This window comes from Camelus bactrianus, chromosome 13 (genome assembly GCF_048773025.1).
Source record: "Camelus bactrianus isolate YW-2024 breed Bactrian camel chromosome 13, ASM4877302v1, whole genome shotgun sequence".
In the NCBI taxonomy this organism is placed as follows: Eukaryota; Metazoa; Chordata; class Mammalia; order Artiodactyla; family Camelidae; genus Camelus; species Camelus bactrianus.
This window is the reverse complement of record NC_133551.1, coordinates 62707306-62732711: the sequence shown is the minus strand read 5'-3', so window position 1 is coordinate 62732711 and position 25406 is coordinate 62707306. Positions and strand designations below refer to the sequence as shown.

The window sequence follows — 25406 nt, the reverse complement described above, 5'->3', positions numbered from 1 at the left end:
AATTGCTGTACATTATATGTTACGTGGTACAGTATAGTGATTCACAATTTTTGAAGGTTATACTCCATTTATAGTTATTTATAGTTTTTATAGTTTATTTATAGTTATTATAAAATATTGACTATATTCCCCGTATTGTACAGTAAGTATATCCTTGTAGCAATTATAATTATTACAGTTGCACATTATGGAAGCAGTCACCAAGTGCTAGGCTTATTGGAGGACCTTAAGTATCGCTGAACTGCGGGCGTACTGGGAGGGCTGGTATATAGTGCTGCTAACAAGTGTTACAGGAGGGCAGGCAAGGATTTGTATGTCCCCGCGGCTTTAGGGGGGAACTGGGCCTTGAAGGAAGAAGTGTAGGGTATCTGGTGGGAGCGTGGGGTGAGGGAACAGCAGGAGCAAAGCAAAGGCCCGGCGGTGGCTCTGAGGATAAGGAGGGAGGACACCTGGCAGGCTGCCCACTTGTAGGTCGGGTGGAATGAGCAGTCACCTGAGCTCTCCAGACCGAGTCGGGGAGCAGGGTTTTGTTCCGACGTCCTGCTTGTGGCCGCTAGAGGGGACACTCTACAGGTGCGCGCATAGCTCCTGCTGGGCGCCGCCTCCCCAAGGCTCTCCCAGTACGCTTCAAGCAAGCTTCGCCGCCCAGCCAACGCCTGAGGGAATGTCCCGCCCACCCATCTCCTCGCAGCCACTAGGCTGCGCAAACTGCCAGCCAGCTTTTGACTGGCATGCAATCTGGCAAGTCAACTCGAGGCCTTTGAAAGCTACACACTGCAGCAGTCCGACAGCTCTGAGTTCGGGAAGGAATTAAGGAGGCTGTGCCTCCGGGTTGCACGAAGAGTCCAGGTCATTTCTCAGAAACCTCTGATAGGTGGGTCTTAGCGGAAACGCCGCCGGTGAGTAGTGATTGAGACTGATGGGCGCGGTTGAGGGGGACTGAGGGGTGGCTTGAATTCAGCCTTCGTTTCAGGAAAACCGAATGCATTTGTAATAATCTATCGTTCCCTAGTATAAATATCTTCCTTCTCGCTCTCAACAGGCTTGTCAGTTTGGGTCTCGTTGCCTCAGAATGCTTTTTCCATGTTCGCATCGCGGAGGGGGTCATGGGTTTCCCTTAATAATGGCGATGCTAGGTAGGCTTCACCAAATCAGGAAGTGAAATGGAGTAACTTCGCCAAGATTGTTCCTCTACACTTCGGCCCGGGCTTCTGGCGGCGATGGCAGATGGTGGAGTTAGCAGGTGGGATGACTGGAGGCATCCTTGATCTACGCTGGCCGCTGGAGGTTGTAGTTTCCAGCGCATTGGGTGGGGACAAAGAGTGTAACCCTTTAGTGAGACAAAGCCCAGGAAAGGGAAAGCGCTTGGTACATAGCTGGCGCTCACAAGCCAGAAACTGAATCGTCAGGTAGTGAGAATGGGCGTGTTTTATTTATTTTTTCAGATACAGCCAAATTCTAACACAGACCCGACTCTTCGCAGCCATGATGAGTCGGCTCTGTAGGTTGGTGAAGTAATTCATTGAGATGAGGGGTGGAGAGTGGAGTGGAAGCCATCACCTAGTGAATTATTTTTCGTTTTTGGTCAGTGACCCTGTGCTCACTAGTGGCTGTGAGGGTATCAAAATTAAAGGATGTCTTGCAACCTAAAGTTGGCTACTTGCCTGTAGGGCATATGTTAATCCTGGAAAAGTGTTCTGAAGTCAGGAAAAGAGTCGGTAGGCGAAGAATGTGTGCCTTATAAGGGAGGATAACTTGCAAAGAGTTTTTCCAAGGCTTTTAGTCCAAACTCCTACCCAGCTGAGGGAGAACTTTCTGTCTTTGCAGGTGATGATGCCTGAGAGGTCTGGGGGTTCCTGAGGCAGAGAGGGAAGCTTGCTTTTCAAAAGCCAATTAAATGAAAGCAAACACAACCACCACAAAGGAAAGCAAAAGCAGAAACCCACCTAGAGAAACCAACTGATCCAAAGGAGGTTAGGGGGCCTGGGTTCCCATCACCTTCTTGGCCAATCCCTGAGCTTTTTCTGATGTGCTGTGGGTAGGGCTGGCTATGTCGGTGGTATTTCTGGAGTTGGGGTTGATTTGACCTGAGTAAGCCATTCTATTCTTTTTTTAAATGAAGGTAATGGGGATTGAACCCAGGACCTCATGCATGCTAAGCACGCACTCTACCACTGAGCTCTAACCCTTCCCCACCCCACCCCTGCATTTTATTCTTGACTGTGGAGCAACGCAGTGCACCGGGTGCTTCACAGGCCTGTCTTTTAGCTGGTCATTAGGTATGTATGGAGGTCACCATGCCAGGCTCTGGGCTAGATCTCAGGAGGGAGCAACTGAACAGGGAATTCAGCAAGCAGCTTCCCAGAGTTTGTGCTGTAGTGTCTCTTCACCTCTAGGTTGAAAGCCTCTAAGAGTCTCTGAGAGATAGAGAGAGCCCTGAGTCACTCTTTCTTTCTAAGGCTATTATATTAATAACATTGAGATAGGGATACCCAAATTTAATACAATAATGCTTTTCACACATGCATAAAAGTATAGTGAAGAATAATTATGCTTTTCAAAATATTACAAACAAATATTCATAGGGCTTTACAGTCAGGGAGGTCTGGTTATGGAATGTGAGTTATAATGTTGTCTGATGAGTGTACCTCATGTATATATACAGAATGTATAACCTCATCTGGAGGCAGCAGTAGTAATTTAATTTTGAGGTCCTTATGACAATGTGAGACCTGGGCTTAATGGTCTTCATGCTGCCCCTGCACTAAACCCTGCTTCTGATGTCTCTTAGATGCTGGACATGGTATTAACCCTATAGCATATGACTGTGCTATTCACACCAGGACTCAGAATTCCTGGGCCTAGGGCTAGATAAGACAAGGAACTGGAAGCTACAGGAAAGACAGAAGGCAGCTTTCTGAAGCCTGGCAGAAACTTTGGCACGTAATACGCCCTCAGATATTTGTTGCTTGAATGCATGAGAAAAAGAAAGGAATATTCATGGGTATATTAAAGAATTAAACTGATAAGAATAAAATTAATACTAATAATAACTGAAATTCATTGACCATTTGCTGTACGTGCATTTTCCATGCATTATTTCACCAAATTCTCAAACACATGGGAGCAGAATATCCATATTTTAGAGCAAACTGGCTGAAAAGTTTAACAACTTGGCCAAGGTCAAACAGGTAGCAGGTCAAAAGCAATTTTAAATATTTTTATATTCAAATGAACATAGGCTTTGCAGGAAAATCCACATTTATATGATTTAAAAAAAAAATAACAAGACCTCAAAGAAACCCTTAGCACTGCAGTAAGGTGTTGTGGCCATGCCTCCCAGAACAGTAAGGGCATACTTCCTCTTTCTTCTCTATTTGGTGGAAAAGCTTGAGATGCCCTGAAAATATCAGTCCAATGAAGTTAACAGGAATTACCATCATTGCTGATTTTACTTGAGGCCACATTATTATCTGTACTCTGCAGATGAGGCAGCTAAGACTCCCAGAGGCAAAATGATCTGGCCACTTAGGTCTTCCCCATCCCGGTCCAGTGTTACATCCCCTGTGCTGGGCTGACCTCAGGAGCAGGCTAATCCTTCCATCTTCCATGGACATAACTTTTCTTCTCTTTCTTTCCTAAGTTGGAAAGCAGATGGTTCTATTTTTACGGTAGCGGAATTTTTTTTTTTTGGTGGGGGGAGTCCTGGAGAAGTAGATGTAGGCAGTGTTATACTTCTTATGTAGGGGAGCCTATGGAAAGGTAAGATTTAAATTAGGATATGATGGGAGGAAGGAAGCAAAGGTGGAGAGGAAAGGGGATTTTTAGAAACTTTTTATTTATTTTTAACACCTTTATTTTGGTATGGTTCCTGTACAGTTCCTGTACAGTACACATATTTCAGATGTACACTTTGATGACTTTTGATAGATGTATATACCAATGAAACCACTACCACAATCAAGACAGCTAACATTTCCATCACTCTCCAAGAGGTGCAATTTTCAAATTTCCAGTTTATCCCTTCCCACCCCCTTTACCTGCTGGTGACTCTAAGTTTGTTCTCTATGTCTGTGAGTCTGTTTCTGTTTTGTAGATTAGTTTGTGTCCTTTTTTTTTTTAGATTCCACATATAAGTGATATCATATGGTGTTTTTCTTTCTCTTTCTGGCTGACTTCACATAGAATGACAATCTCCAGGTCCATCCATGTTGCTGCAAATGGCATTTTATCAAAAGGGGATTTTTTAAGGGCCAGGGAAAAGGTTTTGAGGTAGATGAGCCTTATCTTTATGAAGTGGCCAAAGGCATGATACAGTTTTTCAAATGGGCTCACTTCCCATAGCAGCTTTTGTTTTGTCCTAACAGTATCCTCTTCTCGGGTGACAGAGCTGCGCTTAGTGTTTCACTGTTCATGCGTTTTTAATGTTCTTCCCCTCCCGCTAGAGCACCGCATGAATCAGGAGACACATCCCCGGCTGTCTGCCTGGGAAGAGATGTAGAAATTGGCACGTCGCTGGGTGAATATGAGGAAGAGGCTGTAAATCAACCAAAAGAGCCCTGAAGTGCTCTTTCGGCGTGAGAAGGCGATGGCTGGTGGAAGGGGGTGACCAGCACAAGGAAAGATGCCTTAGCAGCAGCTCCAGAGACCGAGCCAGGCCAGGTGGGATGCACCAAGACCACCATGGACGGAGCCCACAGCTCAGCGCTGCAGCTGCAGCAGCTCCCGCCCACTAGCAGTGCCAACTCCGCGAGCGAGGCTTCCTTCTCCTACAAGGCAAGACCTTTTATTTGGAGGTTTGGGAATTTTGCATTTTTCTAACAAGAAAGTAACATGGTGCAGCACTGGCTAACAGATATGTCCAGGGTCCACATGCCTATCAATGGCAGAAACCGGCAGACCCTCCACACAGAGGAGAAACTGTGTAATCAGAAGAAAAATTGTCATTAAAATATGTAAAAATAGGAAAGCAGAGAAATATTTTCAAAGAAATTCATTCCCACTTAGAAGATTTGATTTTTTTTTTTTTTAATTATCTGCCCCATTACTCAAAGACAGCCTTTGTTCATATTTCAGTACATTCCCTTCCTGTCTCTTCTGTTATTACAAATCTGGGATCAGATTAGACAGAAAGTTTTGTATCTTGGTTGTTTCACTTAACCTTGTTTGAGGAATATTACCCCATGCCACTGAGTAGTGTAGGAAAGCGTGCTTTCTGAATGATTGCCCAATAATCTGTTGAGCTTCTGTATCAAAATTTGCTGAACAGTTTAGGTTGTTTCCAATCTGGGGTGACTAAACAATGCTGCAGTGAACATCTCAGAGTGCATGCCCCTTTGCTATCTTTAAGAATTGGGCATCCCTGGGAGAGGCAGTCTCTCCCCAACCAGCAAGGTCACTAATGCCAGAGCATCGAGAATACAGAGAATAGGAAAATATAGTTAATAGAGTTGTCCCTGAGGTGAACGAATGCCAAATAAACAAAGGCGGAATCTAGGAAAACTCAGAACACTCTCTCTGATGAGGTTTCTAATAAGTTTCCATTTTAATCACAAATTTAACTCAGTTACTTATTACAGAAATATCTTCGTGCCAGAACAAAGATAAATAAGTCACAGAGACTCTACCAAAGAGCCTAAGAATTGAGGTGGCAGACAGGCATGTGAACAGAGGCAGACGAGCTGACCTAAGTACCAGGCGGGATAAAGGGAAATCCCTACTCTGCTCCTCCCTAGCTAAGTGACCTTGGCCACATGGTTTAGCTAATCCTCGGAGCTTCTGTTACGGGTAGAACGGTGGTAGTAATACCTCCCTCCATCCTTCATGCATCCATGGCTGCATGGATCAGTGAAAAAGCACCTAGCCCCGCGCTAGGCGTGCGGGAGGGGCTTGACTCAGGCTTGACCTCTGAAGGGTCTCGTGGTTACAAGCAGGATCAGATGAAGGTGCACAGAGCAGAGGAAAGAGGAGTTAATTTTACCTGGGGATAGGGGAAGGAGTTTCTAAAGGGAAGCTATCTCCTTCCTTCTTGATTTTGTTAAGGCTATTTTGGCTGCAAGGAATAAAAATCCATTTCAGAGAAACTGAAGCATAAAGAAAAACTATGAAAAGGCTACAGGGTAGCTCATAGAACCAGGGGCAGGAAAGGCAGTGGGGCGCCAAAGGTGCTAGAACTCTTACCCCACCTTCAAAAGGAGAAGGATCTGATTGGCCCAGCTTGGGTCAGGTGTCTACATTGGTCCAATCATGGTGGCTGGGGGCAGAGTCCTCCAGCAAACCTGGTTCCTCCGCCGTCACGCTGTGGGCCTCTCTCAGAAAGGTGATCCCGTGGGCTGGGCAGGCTGCTGCAAAGTCATCTCTTACCTCTGGGGAGAACATTAAGAGGCCCCCAAGTCCAGCTTCATCAGGGAGGGTTGAAGTTAGAAAACAAGAAGTCTGTGGTGAGTTGCAGCGCTGCCCTCTGCCCTACCCGGGATGGAGTGGATCCTGGTTGTTGGGGGTGGGTGGTCTGTGAAAGACAGACAACAGCCTGAGCTGCCCAGGAGGCAGCATCCTCGCGGGTCCCTGACTGGAGGCTTTGCCTCAGCCTGCAAGAGTCAGGCGTCAGTTTCTTCTATTTGGCAATAAGCATTTCAGCTGAGCACCTGCTGTTCCATGCCTGTGCTGGGTGGGGCGGGAGCTATAAAGATAATTGAGATATCTCCTCCTTGAAGGAGTCTAGGAGGGAGGTGGGGAAGCCATGTCCACAAGTATCTGCCCCCCAAGACAGAATCTGGCACAAAAAGAGAGATAAGCAGCGTGTTAAGAGTACTGCCTTTGGAACTGGGGAGACTGGCTTCCAGCCCCAGCTCTGTCACTTCATAACATTATAACTTGGGGAAAGCCATGTAATTCCTTCACAGGTCAGTATTAAATCCATCCTACAGGGTGGTTACGAGGATGACCTGAATTTACATTGCAAATAAGGAAACGAGCTGCCTGCGCCAGCACCTGTTTTCTGCCTGTGGAAATCCTACCCACCCTTCCAGCTCCAGCTCAAATATCACCTTTTCCATGAAGCCTTTGTCAGCCTTCCTGGCAGGAAAATAGAGGTCCTTTATCCCCAGTTCCATAGCCAGTTCACAATTACTGTAGGAATCATCCTCATCACAGTGGCAGCTAACATTTGCTGTGTTTACTATGACAGGTACTGTGTTAATTCTCAGGAAAGTCTCATAAGGTAGGTACTATTGTATCCCCATTTCACATATGAGGAAACTGAAACAGAGAGGTTAGTTAACTTGCCCAAGGCCACACAGTCAGTAAGTAGTAAAGCTGGGATTTGAATCAAGTCTGCGCACTGCTAAAGCCCTCGGTCTTACCCACCACTTCCTCCTGCCTGTGCTGTGCCAGGCACTCTGTGAGGCCCCTTCTCTCCCTGACACCGGTTATTAAGTGTTGAAATGGCAATTGTGGAGAAGGTAAACGTCAGAAAGCTGGCCTGAAGCCAGGTTACAAGTGTAGCAGAGCCTGTTAGCCAGCCTGCTGTATCCCTTGTTTTTAAATGTGAGTAACCCTCAGCGCGAGCCAGAACGCAGCGTATACTTAACTGTTAGCAGTTTTAAGCCCAAGGGACTGTGGGAGGTCAGTTTCAGTAGCAAGTGATAACAGTCTTGTCACCGTAGTATTTCAGTAGAGGCTGTTGTCGGCAGATGTAAAGCAGACATTGGATCAGGAGACCTGCTGAGGTTTTACTTGGGTACCCATGTCCAAGCAAGGTTTCCTGCCTCTGTGACCTTTGGCTGCTTTTCTGGGAATAGTTTCTTTTCTTTCAGAGTTGTAACTGGTGAAAGATCAATTCTTGGATCAGAGAATATCAGAGCCAGGAAGGTCCTTATCAGGGTTGCTGATAATAATGATGATGATAAAAATGAAAATTATAAAAATAATAGTAGCAGCTAGAATTATTTTAATATTTATTATATGTCAGGTGATGTTTCAACACGTCCCTTACTTCCTAAAACATGACAGTCCTGCGAGGGTTTACAGGTCAGCTCCATCTTTCAGAGAGGAAACTGAGGCTCAGAGAGTGAAAGTAATTCCCCTGAAGTCACACAGCAGTAAGTGGCAGTGGCAGGACCGGGTTAAGAAGGCTCCCAGTGGTGGCCCGCGGTGGAGGCACCTCGAACTGCCTTTCTCTTTCCTCCCTGCCAGCAGACCTGGACGCCATGATTTTACAGTTTCCAATGCTGAGGTCTGGAGGAGGAACTTAATGTCAGGGGCCCGGCTGGTTGTCAACTCAGCTCTGAATTGCCCTTGAGGGTGGTTACTAGGTGTGTGTTCACACCATGTAACCCCTGGGCCACTGACCACTTCTTTGCTTGACTTTAAATGCTCACAAAATTGAACCAGTCACAATTTCACAACTGTGTGGGGCATAATTAGCATTGACAAAGCCATTTGAAACCCTGGGATGAAAGGGCATTAAGTTATATTGCACTGTTACTAACCGTGTCTGTGTAGCCAGTTATTATGTGTGGAGATTAATGTGCTTGTGGAAATGGCTTTTTAAAAAAAACCGCGGCTGCCTGTGTCATTAGTGGGAATGTAGCATTTAGAAGGTGGGGGTCTTTTTTTCCTAATTTTATTTTGCTGCCTTTGAAGGACACCTCAGAGAGCTCAACAGGAGACAGTGTGGAGGAGTGATTCTCATCAGGAGACTGGAAGTCGGAACTCTAGCTCCAGATTCTCCAGTTCTCACCTCGGGCAGGTTATTTCACTTCTCTGAGCCTTCCTTTGTTCATCTCTAAACTACTTCCAGCTTCTGTGCTAAATAGGGCTCATAGTATTACCCACTTTATGGGGCTGTTTGTGGCCCAAAGGTGATGCACAGAAAGGGCTTTGTGCAAAGGGTTATATGCCTGACATATATATATATATATAGTACAAATTATATAAATGCTCCGTAAACATCAGACTTTATTACTATAGTAACCTTTTAACCTTGTTTTTGATGCTCATACTGGCTTATCCTTGTGCGTTGCACAATTTTCATTTCCAGGTTCCACCCCTCCACAGCCTCCTCCCTGAAACAGTATTGACTTGTCTGTAGTTACAGCTGTTTGTTTCTCCTCTTCATCTCTTTACCTCCTCTTGGTGAGCTATTAACAACACTGTCAACCTAAATAAACCTAGGAGGCAATAAACAAGCCAGAAGAGTTCATTTGGGATCAAAGAATTGCATGCAGTTCTGGGGCACATAGAGTCTCGGGTGTCAACCCAATCAGCATCCTGTTAGGGAGTAAAAGTCTGGGGCTCTTAAAGGTGAAGAAGGGAGGCTTGCGTTACAAGGAATTTTAATTGGCGTTGGAGGCAGAAGCTAGTCTTGGCTAAATGTGATTGAGTGCTAAGGCCATCACTGCGGGGGAGGGGGTGTCCTTTACTGTGACAAGCTGCCAGTGGTCTTGTAGAGTCCTTGGAATATTCATGGTTTTGCTCAATTCAGAAGTTCATGGTTCCTTCTGAGGAGGGTATATATAAGGTCGACGTCCTTAATGGCCTCCCAGCTCCATTTTAAAACCCCTTGACTTACGTGACTACATCTTAATGTCACATTTTGCAACGCATTCTCCAGCAGCCTCGTGGATTTAGTCCCATCCGAGGACAGCTTGATCTCTCTGGGTAAAGATAATATAGCAGCTACCAGTTATAGGTCGAACCATATGAAACCAGCACTTTTGTAGGTCAAAACTGGTTGGATATTGGCAGTTTCCTATGGTTCACCCCATTTCTAAGTTATTGAGCTCAGTGTTTCTCCTGAATGATCTCAGGAAGTTCATGCACCAGGTCTGACAGATGGGAGCTGTCATCCCAACTAGCAGAGGAGAAAGGAACCGAGCCTTGATGAAGCAGGTCTCAGCGGCCCACCCACCCTTGAACCTGCAGCTGTGTGACCCCCATGTGTCCTCTGAACAGCCTCTGCCCAGGTCTCAATTTCTGCACAACTTCTGGAGCCTCTTTCTAGCTCTCCTCTGTCTCCCACTAAGGTGATAAGGCAGTTTGAGGTGTTGTTGGAGCGGGAACCAGAATCCTTTTGTCTCCTGCCTGCCCAAGGCAGTTCCTGCAAAATCACTGCCAGTTAACTCTTTAACAGTTTACCCATTAGGATAGGTAACTGAATTATTAGCCAGAGCACCTTCCTGGGCCCGAGGTCTTTGCCTCCCATGAGGTTGAGGTCCTTGCTTTCAATCCTTAAGAGCTCCTTTGAAGGGCTTCCTTTGAGGTCCTCAAACTTGAACCTGTAAGGAAATTCTGTGTTTCCTCACACTTTCTTTTATTTGACATCTAAAACTTAAGACTTTTCATTACAAGTTTAAATATTCTCAAAGAATATAATTCCTGGCATGTTTAAAATACCGTTTTTGTTTTTTTTTAAACTTTCTCACACACTTAACTAAAGCCCCCGGAATATAAAGACCATGTCATATCTACCATCAGCCTTCTGAAAAGCCTCTTGAACAGTTGGGAATCTTACGTCATTCCTTTTCCTCCTTGAATTTGCATTCTCCTTCCATTCCCCCCACAGAATTTTATCCCCAAATTGTGTGTCAACTTAAAGAAAAATGCACAAACTAAGAGTTGTAAGTTTAAGTTTTATTCCCAGAACTTACTGAAGATTATAGCCCAGGAGATAGCCGCTCAGTAGCTCTGAGAAGCTGTTCAGAAGAGGCAGGAGGAGAAGCCAGTTTATGTGGGATTTCTGACTAGGAAATATATGCAGTCAACTGTATATCTTGGTAGAAGGTTACTGCTAATCACAAGGAACAGATATCTCAAGTTACTGATTTTAGTGCTTTCCTATGTACGGGAAGATGCAAGAATCTGGGTTCATTGAAATCCTTCCTGAGATGCACACCTAACTATCTGAGGGGACTGCTTGTCCAAGCACAGAGCATCCTGTTACTGTTCTAATTTCTTCTCAGAGTGCACTGTCAGTCAGTGATGGCAGCAGGTTAAACTCAATCCTTGCAGAATTGGGTTGAGCAAAAACACTCTTTGTTCTTTGTTTACATGTGTCTGTCTTTTAACACAACATTTTTATGGACACCTATCATACTTCCTTACAAGAAAGAATGTGGAGAATGTAACCAATTGTCATTTAAAAAAATTTCCTTTGATACAAGGTTCAGAGGTATTGATGCAATACAGAAATTTTTTATATAACTGAATAAAAGCAATTATGCAATATAAGGCTTCATCACAATTATTAAGCAAAAAATAACATTGTATTAGAAATGAATATCTGAATGAGAAGAATGAGACTTTATTTTCATTATTCAAGATAAATATTACTAATTGGTAGAATGAGATAGAGTTTAGCATCAGTTCTGTTGCAAGCTTTGGTTTTTATGGTTCAGAAGTACTGAGCTTCTTCACAGAAGTACCCGGAATGGAAGGAGTGTTGTTATAGCAGTATAGCTGAATTCTTTCAACTCCTTCCAAGTTATGTGCTAAAAATCATGTAGTGATAAACTATTTTTATTGACCTATCAGCTGAAAATATGATTATGGCCTCTATTTTTTTTCAGAGCAATGAAATAGACACACTTTGTTTTTAGATTTGTTTTTGCTTTTACAATTTCTGTGAAGTTTACCAAAAAAGCATTATCAATTATCTTGGTAACTTTTTGCACTTAGAGGCACATTGGGTTACCTTGATATATCCAGAGGACTGGGAAAATTGAAATATTATTAATTTTACTACACCTTTGCCCTTAGTATTATAATATATATATTTGACATATATTTTAATTATAGAATATAATGCAAATATTTACTATTAATAATTATAAATGCTTTATCCCATGCTTGAATATATTTTTGTCGAAACTTAAAACTGTAGGTATAACCTACTTAACAAAGCTAGTCCTTATTGTCCAAACATCAGTTAAATCAGACCCTCTGCTTTCAGAATATCCTAAGAAGGGCCAGAGTGTCCCACTCTTATGTCATGCCTTAACAGGAAGATGTATGAGAGAGGGAGAGAAAATAATTCCTAGGATGGGCATTTATCACTAAAGAAATCTCCTACAGAATAAAATTTCAAAATTCCCCTTGGTTTCTTAGTGGTTTTACAACATGGGGCAACACACCAAGGTAAGATTCTACAGGATAAGCCTTTCTTTGATAAAGTGGGAGGAAGTTATTGAGAAAAATGAGAAAGGGGACTATAGGAAGCTGGCAAAGAGCCCAGAGGGAAATGAGGATATGGCGACTGAATCCCTTAAGCTGTCAGTATCAGCAAATCCTTCATAGAAGAACGTCTCTGGGGCCTCCCATCTGAAGGGTATGGCCCTCTAGACCTTGCCACCCTGATTTCTCTTTTAGAAATGATTCTGATAATGTCACTCAGAGCCTCCCTGTTGTCTCCAAGCCCAAATCCAAATCTTTTGAGACAAAGAAGCCCCCTCGCAATCTGGCCAGCCCACCCCTTAAGCCTTATCCCGCTACACTCTGGTTTCCCTCCGTCTTCCCTGGACCCCTGCCCCAGCTACATAGAAGCCCTTGTTGTTCCTCAGGCTCTCAAACACACATCACCTTTTACCTCTCAGTGCCTTAGAGCCCATTTTCCCCAGGGTTTTATCCCTCCGCATCACCTTCTTCCCATTCTTCAAAGGCACCATGTTCGTTCCTACTTTGGGGGCTTCCCATGGGATGCAGAATGGCTTTCTCCACCCCACCCCACCTCTCTAGGTCTTCAGATCTCCCTCTGAAACCATTCCTCAGAGATGCATTTCTAACCTCTCTCAATCCTGGATCTCCCTACGCACTAGGTCAGGCCCCTGTGCTTCTCTTAAGTAGCTCAAAGTGCAGTGTGATTAAATAATCAGGTGTTTAGTATATACTCCATGAGGACAAGGACAGCTCAGTGTGCACGTTTACAGATAGTGCATGGCACACGCTAGGCACTGAATGAATGAATAAGTGTCTGTCATGCCATTCTCCCTTCCTCTGTATTTTCATTGCTCTTAGACGCATCACTAATATATTGTAATATTTTAAATGTCTGTATTCTACACTAGCCTTGGAGCCTTTGAGACAAGAACCAGTTCCCCAACCCTTGATAACTGTTATTTATTGAATACCTTTCCTGTGTAAAGCATTGTTCCTAGAGCTTTATATATTACATAGATTGACATAATAGTTAAGAGCATGGGCTCTAATGTCAGACTAACTGGGTTCCAGTCCTGCTTCAGCCGCTTACCTCATATCTTCTTTACCTCAGTTTCCTCACTGTAAAATTGGGTAATAATACCTATCTTACAGGGTTGTTGTGAGGATTAAATGAATTAATATGTATGAAGTACTTAGAATAGCACTTGGCACATGGTGTTCAATAAATGTTGTTGTTTGTCATTTTTGTTGTCATCATCATTTCTTATGTTTACAGCAAGCCTGGTCTGTCAGTTTCCAAAGGCTGAGCTCTCTCTGGTAGGCATGACTACCTCCCTCTAGCACATGCCTGGCACATAGGAGGTTCTCATAATATCCTATTGTTGGCTGATGGATGTTTCTAACTACGATAGCTAACATTAATTGAAGACTCTGAGAAGTCTCTCACAAATAAATCTGTTTCCCCAAACCCTCCAAGTTGTTCCAGGAACTGTGCTTCATTGTTTCCATGAGATTATCTCATTTTATTCTCATAACCACCCTAAGAGTAAGCACTCTTTTTGTGTGTGTGTGGAGAGTGGGGGGAGGTAATTAGGTATATTTATTTATTTTTAGAGGAGGTACTGGAGATTGAATCCAGGACCTTGTGCATGCTAAGCATAAGCTTTACCACTTAAGCTAAACCCTCCCCCTGCCATAAGCACTCTTAATATCTCTATTTTATAGTTGAAGAAACAGATGCTTAGAGATAAGCCCAAATCATGTGTTTATGAGTGATGGAGGCGAAATTTAAGCTGAGGTCTACCTGACTCCAGAGCCTGCCTGAACAACCCCCCACACACACACACTTGTTGTGTTGAGCAGTTCTTTAGGAGTATGGTGTCCTCCCAAAGTTTCCAAGAAATTCTGTAGTCCTCTACAGTCCACCCATGTTGGTTGAGGGTGTTGGTTATGCTCAGCCTCATGCTGAGTGTCATGTGGATGGTGGAAGAGCAGGCCAGGCATGTAAAAAGAACTCAGGCTGGAAGTCTGAGAGCCTGGATTTTAGTTATGACCCTACCACTGCCTTTGCCATATGACATTGAGCCACATAGTTCCTTGTGTCCAGGATGAATTCTTCTTTTGAAATTCCATCACTTTATCAGAACTTCTCTCTTACAACATGTATCCCATTCTTCCTTCCCCCCCCCCCCATTTATTTGTGCTCAGATTAAGCCATTTATTCAGGAAACATAAATTGAATACCTTCTATTGATCAGCAAAGATAAATGAGACATGGAGAACCCAAAAGAATATTTTTAAATGAAAGGAATGCAAAAAGTAATGAAGAAATTTGTAACAATAATGTCATAAGGGGAAGAGGGAGAGATGAAACTATATAGGAGCAAAATTTTGTATACTACTGAAATTAAGATGGTAATTGAAATCCTCAATATAATCACTGAGAAAATACCTTTAAAAGTACGGTAAAAGAAATGACAAGGGAATTTAAATGGTGCACTAAAATATATCTGTTTAATGCAAGAGAAGGCAGTAATGGAGGAATTGAGGAACAAAAAGAGGCATAATAAGATACATAAGGAAAAACAACAAAATGGCAGAAGTTCTTTTTTGGCAGTAATTGTATTAAATGTGAATGGGTTAAATATTTCCAATTAAAAGGCAGAGATTGGTAGAAAGGATTTTTTAAAAACATGATCTGGGTATATTCTACCTACAAGGGACTCACTTTAGATTCAAAGACACAAATGGGTTGACAGTGAAAAGATGGGAAAAGATATCCATGTACAGTAACCAAAAGAGAGCTGGAATACCTATACCAACATTTGACAAAATAGCCTTTAAGACAGAAATTGTTATGAGAGACAAAGTAGGACATTATATAATGATAAAGGGGTCAATTCATCAAGAAGATATTAATAATTGTAAAATATATGCAACCTAACAGAGCCCCAAAATATATGAAGCAAAAACTGACAGAACTAAAGGAAGAAATAGTTCAAAAGTTATAGTTGGACACTTTAATACCCCACTTTCAATAATGGATAGAAGATCAGCAAGGGAATAGAAGACTTGAACACCATAAACCAATTAGCCCTAACAGACATCTATAAGACACTCTACCCAACAATTATAAAATACACATTCTTCTCAAATGCACGTGAAACAGTCTCTGGGAAAGTGCAGATGTTAGGCTACAAAACAAACGTCAAATAAAAGATTGAAATCATACAAAGCATATCACGTGATTACAATAGAATGAAATGAGAAATCAATAACAGAAGGAAATTCACAGCACCAAAGAGGGAAATTCACAGATATGTGAAAATTATTAACCTGTGGGTCAATGGAAAAATCAGAAATGAAATTAGAAAATACTTGAGACAAGCTGATCCTAAAATTCTATGGAAATGAAGGGACTCCAACTAGCCAAAATGATCTTGGGAAAAGAAGAACAATGTTGGAGGACTCTTCCCGTCTTGATTTCAAAAATTGTTACAAAGCCACAGTAATCAAAACAATGTGGTACTGGCACAGGGGTAGGCATACAAATCAGTGGAATATAATACAGAGACCAAAGATAAACCAGTACATCTGTGGTCAATTGATTGTTGACAAGGGTGCTAAGACCACTAAGGAAAGAATATCAAGTCTTTGCAACAGATGCTGCTGAGACAACTGGATCTCTACATGTAAAAGGATGAAGTTGTACTCCTTCCTCATTTCATGTAAAAAAATTAATTCAAAAAGGGCCAAATACCTGAATATAAGAGCTGAAACTATAAAATTCTTGGAAGGAAACATAAGTATAAATTTTTGTGACCTTGGATTAGACAAGTGTTTTTTTTTTCAATATGACACCAAAAACACAAGCAACAAAAGAAAATAATAGATAAATTAAACTTCATCAAAATTAAAAACCTTTGTTCATCAAAGCACTCTGTCAAGAAAGTAAAAATTTAATAATCCACAGAACAGGAGATAATATTTGCAAATCATATATCTGACAAGGGTTTAGTTTCCAAATATGTAAAGAAATCTTACAACTCAAAAAGACAAAAACATCAATTTTAAAATGTGCAAAGAGTTGCACAACATTGTAAATGTACTAAATGCCTCTGAATTGTATGCTTTATGATGGTTAATAGTCGGTTTTATATGTGAATTTTTTAATAGGCAGAGGATTTGAATAAACATTTCTCCAAAGAAGACATACAGATAACGAACAAATACATGAAAAGATGCTCTACATCGTTAGTCATTAGGGAAATGCCAAATTGAAACCACTGTTAGATACCACTTCACACTCATTAGAAAGGCTATCAAATTTTTTTAAAAGGAAAATAACAAGTATTGGCAATGATGTGGAGAAATTAGAACCCTTGATTGGTGGGAATGTAAATTGATGCAGCTTCTAAAGACAAGGCAGCTCCTCAAAAAGTTAAACATAGAGTTACTAAATGACAGAGCATTTCCACACTCCTAGTGGAATATACCTGAGAATTGAAGACATATTTTCATACAGCAACGTGTACGAGGATGTTCATAACAACATTACTTATGATAGACAAAATGTGGAAACGATTCAGATGTCACTGAGGAACAGATATATTTTATATCCATATAATGGAATATTATTTGACCATAAAAATGAATGAAGTACAGGTTTATGCTATAACATATGAACCTTAAAAACATTAGGCTAAATGAAAAAGCCAGTCACAAAGGACTGCATATTATAAGACTCCATTTATATGAAATGTCCAGAATAGGCAAATCCATAGATAAGAAATTAGGTTAGTGGTTGTCAGGAAATGAGGGGGAATGCTAATGGGTTTGGGGTTTCTTCGGGGGATGATGGAAATGTCCTGGATTTAGATAGTGGCATGGCACAACTTGATGAAAACTGAACATTTTGAATATTATGTGGCAACTCTGGAAATCAGATCCACACCCCCCCCCCACCGCCTACTTGTTGCTGCTGCTTGTTGTGGTTTGTTATTGTTTGCTTATTTATTGATTTATTCTTAACTCTTTTGGTGAAGTCTGTGTTTTCTGTTGTATGTGGCCCACTGAAGTGTGTGTTTGTGTGTCTGTTAGCTTGGCATCAGCTTGTGTTTTAATAGTTTCCTGAAATGCCTAGAGCCAAAAAGAGACAGAGAGAGAGAGACAGAGAGAGAGAGAGAGAGACAGAGAGAGACAGAGAGAGAGAGAGAGACAGAGAGAGACAGAGAGAGAGACAGAGAGAGACAGAGAGAGAGGGAGAGAGAGAGAGAGAGAGAAAGGGAAGGAAGGAAGGAAGGAAGGAGAAAGAAAGAAAGGAAGGAAGAAAGAAAGAAGGAAAGAAAGGAGGGAGGGAGGGGTGGGAGGAGGAATAGATATATTTTATATCCATATAATGGAATGAAAAACCTCTGACAGTCTTTGCAGACTGGGGCACTACTCCCACACTTACCAGTCTATATACAGTTCTGCCTTGGCCTTTACTTCCTGCTTCTGCCCAGCCTGAAGGCTGCCAGAGGTGAAGGCTTAGCATCTTCTCAAGCATCTTTGGAGCATGCATCCAGCCCTGGGTATTTGCATGGCCTTCTTGATTCCCCAGGATCCATGGAAGCTTTCAAAAGCCCTCCCTCCACATGTCTTCTTTCCCAGTCTCTTCCTGCCCAGGCTTTTTCTGTCTATTGCTCTTCTTTAGTGTGCCCCTTGCCCCAGGCTGCTGCAGCCAATATTTGTGCCTTAAATGCTTTGGCAAAAGCATCCCAGAAGCTGTCCCCCCAGCCCTGGTGTTGCTCCAAGTCAGGCAAAACAAACGCAAGCCCTTGTGCCATTCCTTCAGGGAGCCACCAGACAGGCCAGAATCCACAACCACAATTTTAATAAGTTCCATATTGCTCCCTCTGTCATCATGACTGCCACAGGCCTGGACTGTAAAGGATGGTTGGCAGGCAATTTAAAATGCCACAGTGCTCTCTTAGCGTAAAAGCAACTTCTTCTTTCCTCACCAAGCTTCCCCTGGTTGTTATAAGTCTTTAACTAGACTCCAGGGTTCTATAAAAGTTGATTCAGTGTTTGCCAGTTCATTCGTTGTTTTCTGGAGGAATGGATCCCTGGAGCTCTCTATTCTACCATTTTAAATGGCATCACTTACAACATTGTGAATATACTAAAAACCACTGAATGGTACACTTTTAAAAGGTCAAAATGCTGACTTTTATGATTTGTGAATTTTGTCTCAATAAAAAAGGTAATGACGTTAAATAAAGATATTCTGGGTTCATAGAATGGCCTTAAAAAGCATTTAGAGCCAGGCATTAAAATGGGAAGACATTAAAATACGTTTACTGAGCAAAAAATGGAATGGAGGCCAACCAAGCAGTAGAGTGATGCATACTCAGATCAGATGGATAGTCAAAGCCACCACTGGTAAATATCTGGAATAAAGTCACATCTTGAAACTGCTGGATTGTTAAGCAACCTTGGTCCACTAAGGAAGCACATCGTTTAGCTATTGCTGTGTAACAGCAAACCACCTGGAAACCTAAGGAGCTAAAAACAACAACCATTTTAGTGCTTACACAGTTCAGGGGGTCAAGAATGTGAATAAGATCCAAAAGAATTGAAGTCAGGATCTCAAAGAGGTATTAGTTCTCTGTTGACTGCAGTCATCAGGATGTGGAAACAACCTAAATGTCCATTGATAAATGAAGAAAGAAAAATGTGGTACATGCGTACAATGGAATATTACCCAACCTTAAAAAAGAAGGAAATCCTGTAATGTGCCACCACGTGGGTGAACTCTGAGGACATTATGCTATGTGAAATAAGACTGAATGTGTCCCCCTCAAAATTCATATGTTGAAGCCATAATTCCCAGTGTGATGGCATTTGGAGATGCGGTGTTTGGGAGGCAATTAGGTCATGAGGGTGGAGTCATCATAAATGGGATTAGTGCCCTTACAAGAGACCCAGGACAGAGCTCTCTTTCTCTACCATGTGAAGACACAGCAAGGAGGTGTCCATCTGCAAACCGGGAGAAGGGTTCTTACCGTGAACAGAATTAGCCAGCACCTTAATCTTGGACTTCCCAGCCTCCAGAGCTGTGAGAAATAAATGTCTGTGGAGCCACCCAGTCTATCATATTTGTTAGAGGAGCCCAAATTGACAAAGACAATAAGCCAGTCACCAAAGGACAGATACTGCATGACGCCACTTATATGAGGTATCTTAAGCAGTCAAACTCTAGAATCAGAGAGTAGAATGGTAGTTGCCAGCGGCTGGGGGAGGCGGGGATAGTGGCAGTAGGGAGTTGCTAATCAGTGGGCATAAAGTCACAGTTATGCCGGATGAATCAGTTCTACAGATCCGCTGTGTAACATTGTCCCTATATAGTTAGAATTGGATACTAAAAATTTGTTAAGAGGGAGTATCTTATGTTAAGTGTTTTTACCGCAATAAAATTTTTTTAAAAAGAAAGAATTTGGGCAGGGCTCGGCAGTGATGGCTTGCCTTTGTGTCTTTCCTCCACGTGGTATCATCTGTGGTGCCCGGCTGGGGCTGGGGAAGGGGCTGGGGCATCCAGGATGGCCTCCCTCACATCCGGAGCCTCAGCTGGGGTGGCTGAATCAGCTGGCACTTGGCCAGGGTGGCTGTGCCTCTGTCCTCTCTTGGTGTTGAGTGGGCCCACTCATATATCTGTTTGGTCCTCCACATGGCCTCCCTCTCTTTTTATGGATAGGCTGGACTTAATTACATGTGGCTGGGTTCCCCTCTGAGCAAAAGCAGAATGTATAAGGCCTGAGCTCGGAAATCGCAGAACTTCACTCCTTGCTCATTCTGTTGATCAAAGCAAGTCACGGTCCAACCCAGATTCAAGTGGTGAGGGAAAGAGCCCCTATCTCTTGAGAAGGGGTTGTAGCACGTGTATGCAGGGATGGGAGGAATTTTTGCACCCATCATTGCAGTTTACTACAAATGGTAACCCCAACTTTGGGACAGTATAATTGTGAAAGGATAGTGGTAATTGTCCTGCCTCCTCTGATACCTACCACCCCAGCTGGCGGGTGGGGCTGGGGGTCAGGCTTCGTTACTGCCAAGGCAGAGGCTGGGTGGGGAGCAGAAGTCCAGGCTCTCGTGATCTCTACTGACACTGTGGGGTGAGGAGGAGTGCCACTTCATCACTGGCCACTGGCTCCCTACTTGGCCTTCTCTGGTAGTCCCAGCAGGAGAGTGTGGGGCCTTTGTTACAGCTTCAAGAAGGTGGACGAGGTGGGCCATTTTTTTTCCCTGCAGTGTTCAGAGTACAGCAGTTATTGTCTGAAATTTTTCTGTCTGGCTTGGCTGCTCATCTCCTGGTTCTGCAAGTAGACAGCAGGCTTTTCTTGGGGCTGCTTTTGGTCACACCTGTTGGTGTTTCCAGGTTGCCAGTTTCTTCAGCTCCAAGTCTGAGGTATACGAGGCAAGAAGAAAACTCAAGGAACTCCCCACCATGTGGTTCCTCAGGTCCCAAGGTCCCTAGCCTGTCTGCCTTCTTCTCTCTACCTCTCGGTCTTCTTAATGTTTGTTTTATATATAATGTCCAGGGGTTTTAGTTGTGTATAACAGGAAGCTTAGGAAATAGAATGTCTATTCCATCTTTGTTGGAAGCAGAAGTCTTTTAAAATTGAAAGTTATAGGAGAATTTTATTGTATATGAAGAGCATTGAAATGTTAAAGAATATTTAAGATTCCTTATATTCATTAAGTGCAGTTTATTAGACTTATAAGAATGATTTAGTTCCTTGTTAAGGCTTTGTTTCCAAAAAACTAGATTTGAGATCTGTTATTTTAATAATACAATTCTTTTGAAAACCAAAGTAAATGCCATAGCCTTTTTTGTCTACAAAAGCTGCCCCTCTAAGAAAGGGAGGGAAAACATGTTTACTAGGAGTTGGACTAATAAAAATAAGCATATTCCCAAACTGTGTTCCATCAAGTCTTGACTCTTTTAGGCTCTTTGGCTGCAAGTAACAGAAACTAGCAAAAAAGATTTGGGGACTGCTCCCAGAATAGAAGGAAGAGCTGGGGAAGCCAGCTTCAGGAAGGACAGGAACCAGGAAGGCTCCAGGGGTCTGACTTGTCTAAGCCTCATCTTGGGCAGGGATGAACCAGCCTTTTTCAGCCTTTGTGTTTCTTAGTCCAGAATTTTGGTCCCAGGAAGAGAGTTTCTGACCTGCCTGGCTTGGATCAAGTGTGGTTCGGGTCACAGGCCCATCCTTGTTTAGGGGAAGAGAATGAAGCTCTTTAAATGACAGTCCCAATAAGACTGTCCAATGAGAACCCCCTGGGAAGATGAGGCTCCATTAATAAGATGGCAGATAGCATCCCTGCCTGTGTTTCTCGTATAAATTCTAATTTCTGAAGGTAGTCTGCGCAAACCATGGCAAGTCCATACATTAAGAGGACTGGTAGAGCAGATTTAGGCCTTAGCAGGTCATTGTGACCAGTGGATGAAGGATGGTGCCATCTGGTAGCATCCCATTCTGGGTGGTGTTCTGTAAACCAGCAAGGCAGCCAGGTCAAGCTTGCATAGTAAAATTCCAATAGAGGGTCTGGGGTGGGGGTGGGGTGTGGCTTTGTGATGGGTGTTGCTTTTCTGGTTTTTCTAGGGAACAGCAAACAGATGGGTTCAATATGTCCTGGGGCCCCTTGGCTTAGGCCCTGCTCATGTCTGCTCCTGTGAACTTTCCTTACAGGAAAACTTGATTGGTGCCCTCTTGGCGATTTTCGGGCACCTTGTGGTCAGCATTGCACTTAACCTCCAGGTAAGTTTCCACCACCAGCACTGCCTGGGGCTGATAGCCAAGATGTCTGGTGCAGGCCTAGCTGCCTCTTCTCTGGGATGTTTCCCACTCCATCCCTGGGCTGGGACAATACCCTGTGGGTTGTTCCAGAATCTCTTTAGTTGTTACCCTTACCTCACCCCCACCCCATTACTCCTCAACTATGAAGACAGTGCTCTTCATTACTTAAAAGTCTCTGGGAGTGCCCTGCCCCACAACCCCTCGGCCCAGCTGAGCTCATAGCACCATGGGAACTGGCTCCACTAGTGTACAGGTGCAGCTGGAGAGCCAGGAAGCCAGCTGTGTGTTCGGGGTGAAGGTTGTTAAAGCCCCTGGGGGTGGCCTTCCACTAGTGGGGCTGGAAGTCAATGGATCAATGCCCCAGGCTCCCCATCATTGGGTAGGATGATTCTGAGGGGAGTTCACAGGGTTTCTCTAAGGGTCCCCAGTGGAACTGAGCCCCAGTTGCCCGAGGCACTAACTCACCCATGAATGCTCTCTCCATTGGTCCTCTTCTCTTCCCTGTCTCACTTGCCCACTCCCTGACTTGTGCTTCCTGGAATCACCTCCCAAATCAGCTACTTACTCCCAAGCCCTTGTTTCAGGGACGACTTCTGGGAAACTCAGACTAAGACTTGACACCTACCAACAGGAAAAATCCCACAGCGCTACCCAGCTCCCGGCTTCAGGGAACCGCCCTCCCTCTCTGGAGAGGACACACGACCAGACCAGGACCTGGTACCTGTGTACCTGGTACCTCTCTGCTCCCATGCACACACGTGTGTGTGTTTCTGAGGCTATGTGGTCTCTTAGCAACTTGTCTGGTTCACTCTCCTCTCTCTGCAGACCAGCACTTCTGCTTACACATCTGCGCCTCTGCAGCCCCCATCGTGATCCTCCCCAAGTGGCAGATGTGGCCCTATAAGTCAATGTGACTTTCTAGGTTTCCTTAGTCACTGCCTCAGTGTCTGTGTCCCAACTTCACATTTCCAGAATAAAGAACATTGTCCATGCTTGGGCAGGTATCCACCCGAGGGAGGGCAGGGTCCCCTAATAACCACAGGGAAGCTGCAAGCATTTTTACAGAAAGGTGTGTATCCGAGTGGGCACTCTGAACTAGGGGACTCCTGGGCATTGCTGTTAGAGGGAGACGGTCAATCTGAGGGCCGGGCCAACGTGGGGGTCCTTACATCATGGCTCCCACCCCAAGTTGCTCATTGCCTGTGATAAGCATCAGAAATGCACATTCCCGGGCCTCACCCACACCTCCCCTCTGAGGGAGGCCCAGACACGGATATTTTCAGAGCTTCCCAGCCGGTTAGAGAACTGCTGTCATAGAATAGCCATCTAAGCACTGCTCTGCTCTTCTCTGAGTAAGGACACCAGAAAAGCCCCACAGAGCTCCCCAAACTATTTTTAAAAGCCAGGGGTGGATTTAGGATGCGTGCATCACAGCATCTTTCCCCCAGACATCTGGACGAATCACATTTTTTTCTCGGATTTCTAGAAGTACTGCCACATCCGCCTAGCAGGCTCCAAGGACCCTCGGGCCTATTTCAAGACCAAGACATGGTGGCTGGGCCTGTTCCTGATGCTGCTGGGCGAGCTCGGCGTGTTTGCCTCCTACGCTTTCGCTCCGCTCTCCCTGATCGTGCCCCTCAGCGCAGTCTCCGTCATAGGTAAGACCGGTCCCCCCCCACCCCTCCCCTGGGACCCACCCACCTGTGTGGGCAGTGTCACTGCCAGGATCAAAGACACTCATTAAACAAATCAGTTTCCGCTTTGATGTTAATACCTAACACTTACAAAGGGCTTCATACACAGCGGGCCCTGCTCTGAGCTCTGTACAGATACTGGTCATCTAGTCTCCTGGCAGCCCTTTGAGGGAGATTCTGTTATTATCCCCATTTTACAGATGAAGAAACCAAGGCACAGAGCGGTAAAGTTCCTTTCCCCAGATCACACAGCTAGTGAGGAGCAGGCCTGGGCTACGAACCAGGCTGTCTGCCTCTAGATTCTAAAATTTAGAAGGTTTATCAGAATTGCTTTTTATTTCTGCTACAGAAGGAAGATAAACCTTACCCATTCATCCTAGCACTAAGCTTTCACAGAGTTCAGATATCTTATGCCTCTAAGAAATGCACATTCAGCTTATTCTCTGATCTTTTTATATCAACTGATACCATCTTTAAAATATCATTAACTTTCTCATCTGCCATTTTTCTATGATTTCTGTAATCCTGAACCAGGGTTTCAGAACATTTGAACCAACTAAAAGACAAAGGAGTTTTAATGTCCACGAGGTCACAAATAAAATACAATTTGAAAAAAAAAAATTCTTCTCTTCCTGAATAAAAGATGTTAGTAGATTAGTGGCCAATAATAGCTTTTTGTACATAGGAGCAGGGACAGTGAACGTGCTTTGAAATCTTTCCTTCCATCTCAATGGCAAGCATTACAATGCCTAGAAGCTCGTCCCTCCTCTTACAGGAGAAAGTCATGTTTTGAGTCTTAATCCTCCTGGAATTAAGAGGGCCTCTTCTACACCAGGGATGGCATATGTGTGGTAATTATGTGCCCCTCCTGTACCCAAGGCAGACATCACTAATCAATCATAGCATTCCTTCCTAGTGAGCCCGGATGGGCCGTCCGAGTTCTCAGAGCCTCAGGCAGTCGTTACCAGTTACCAGGAGTTAGCAAAGGAGGAAAAATCAATTTGCTTTCCCTGATCCTGTTTATTAAAAGCTCCTCTTTTTCTTGACCAGGGTTAGCAGCCCATGTAATGACCGAGGTCCTCAGGCATGCTGTGTTCTTCCCCACACAGTATTGTTTCAAAATATAATTTGAGTGCCTTCGGTTGAGACAAGTAGTCTGCCATAGTCTCCACTTTTGCCTCTTGTTTTTCATCTGACCCACCTTCCACATCTGTGTTGTTGCCCAGCCCCAATAGGTATTTAGATTTGTTCCCTACCCATTACTGATCTATGCAAAGGGCTTTCAGAATCTTTATGCACAATGAGGAGTAAGTAGCTGGTGACTAAGTGCTTTAAGTATTAGTCTTCGAATTTTAATAAGGATCAAATAACCAAATTCTTAAAAGTAGGCTTTTTGTAATGATTCTTCTGTGACTTCAGATTATGGCCACTGGAAATTAAGAGGCTCTGAGAGTTTCTTAAGTTTCTTAAAATAATATTAAAAGTATGTGAATATTAAAATAATAACCACCTCTAATCAGGCACCCATTACTTATTAGTCATTGTTCCAGGTACTTTAATAGTAATGATGACAATAGCTTAGTTACTGAGCAAACGTTTACTGTGTGACAAATGACTTGCATATATTATCTCATTTAATTGCGAAAGAGTCAAGGAGAGAAAAGAACCGGGGGGGGGGGGTGGGGGTGGCGGGGGGCGGATATCACAGGTAGGCCTTGTA

At 43.6% G+C, this 25406-nt stretch overlaps 1 protein-coding gene across 7 annotated transcripts in view; it reads left to right on the top strand.

Annotated features, from left to right (window-relative positions):
- The first annotated feature begins 738 nt into the window (after nucleotides 1-738).
- Nucleotides 739-25406, top strand: part of NIPAL3 (NIPA like domain containing 3) — a 47651-nt gene continuing 22983 nt past the window's right edge. Inside the window, exons 1-4 of one of the 7 annotated variants that reach the window (XM_010948071.3) lie at nucleotides 739-874; nucleotides 4446-4776; nucleotides 21885-21953; nucleotides 23479-23650. In XM_010948071.3, coding sequence (XP_010946373.1) covers nucleotides 4684-4776; nucleotides 21885-21953; nucleotides 23479-23650 — 334 coding nt within the window. In that variant the 5' untranslated portion in view covers nucleotides 739-874; nucleotides 4446-4683. The other 6 variants (XM_045511475.2, XM_010948070.3, XM_010948072.3 and 3 more) reach the window with 6 other exon arrangements.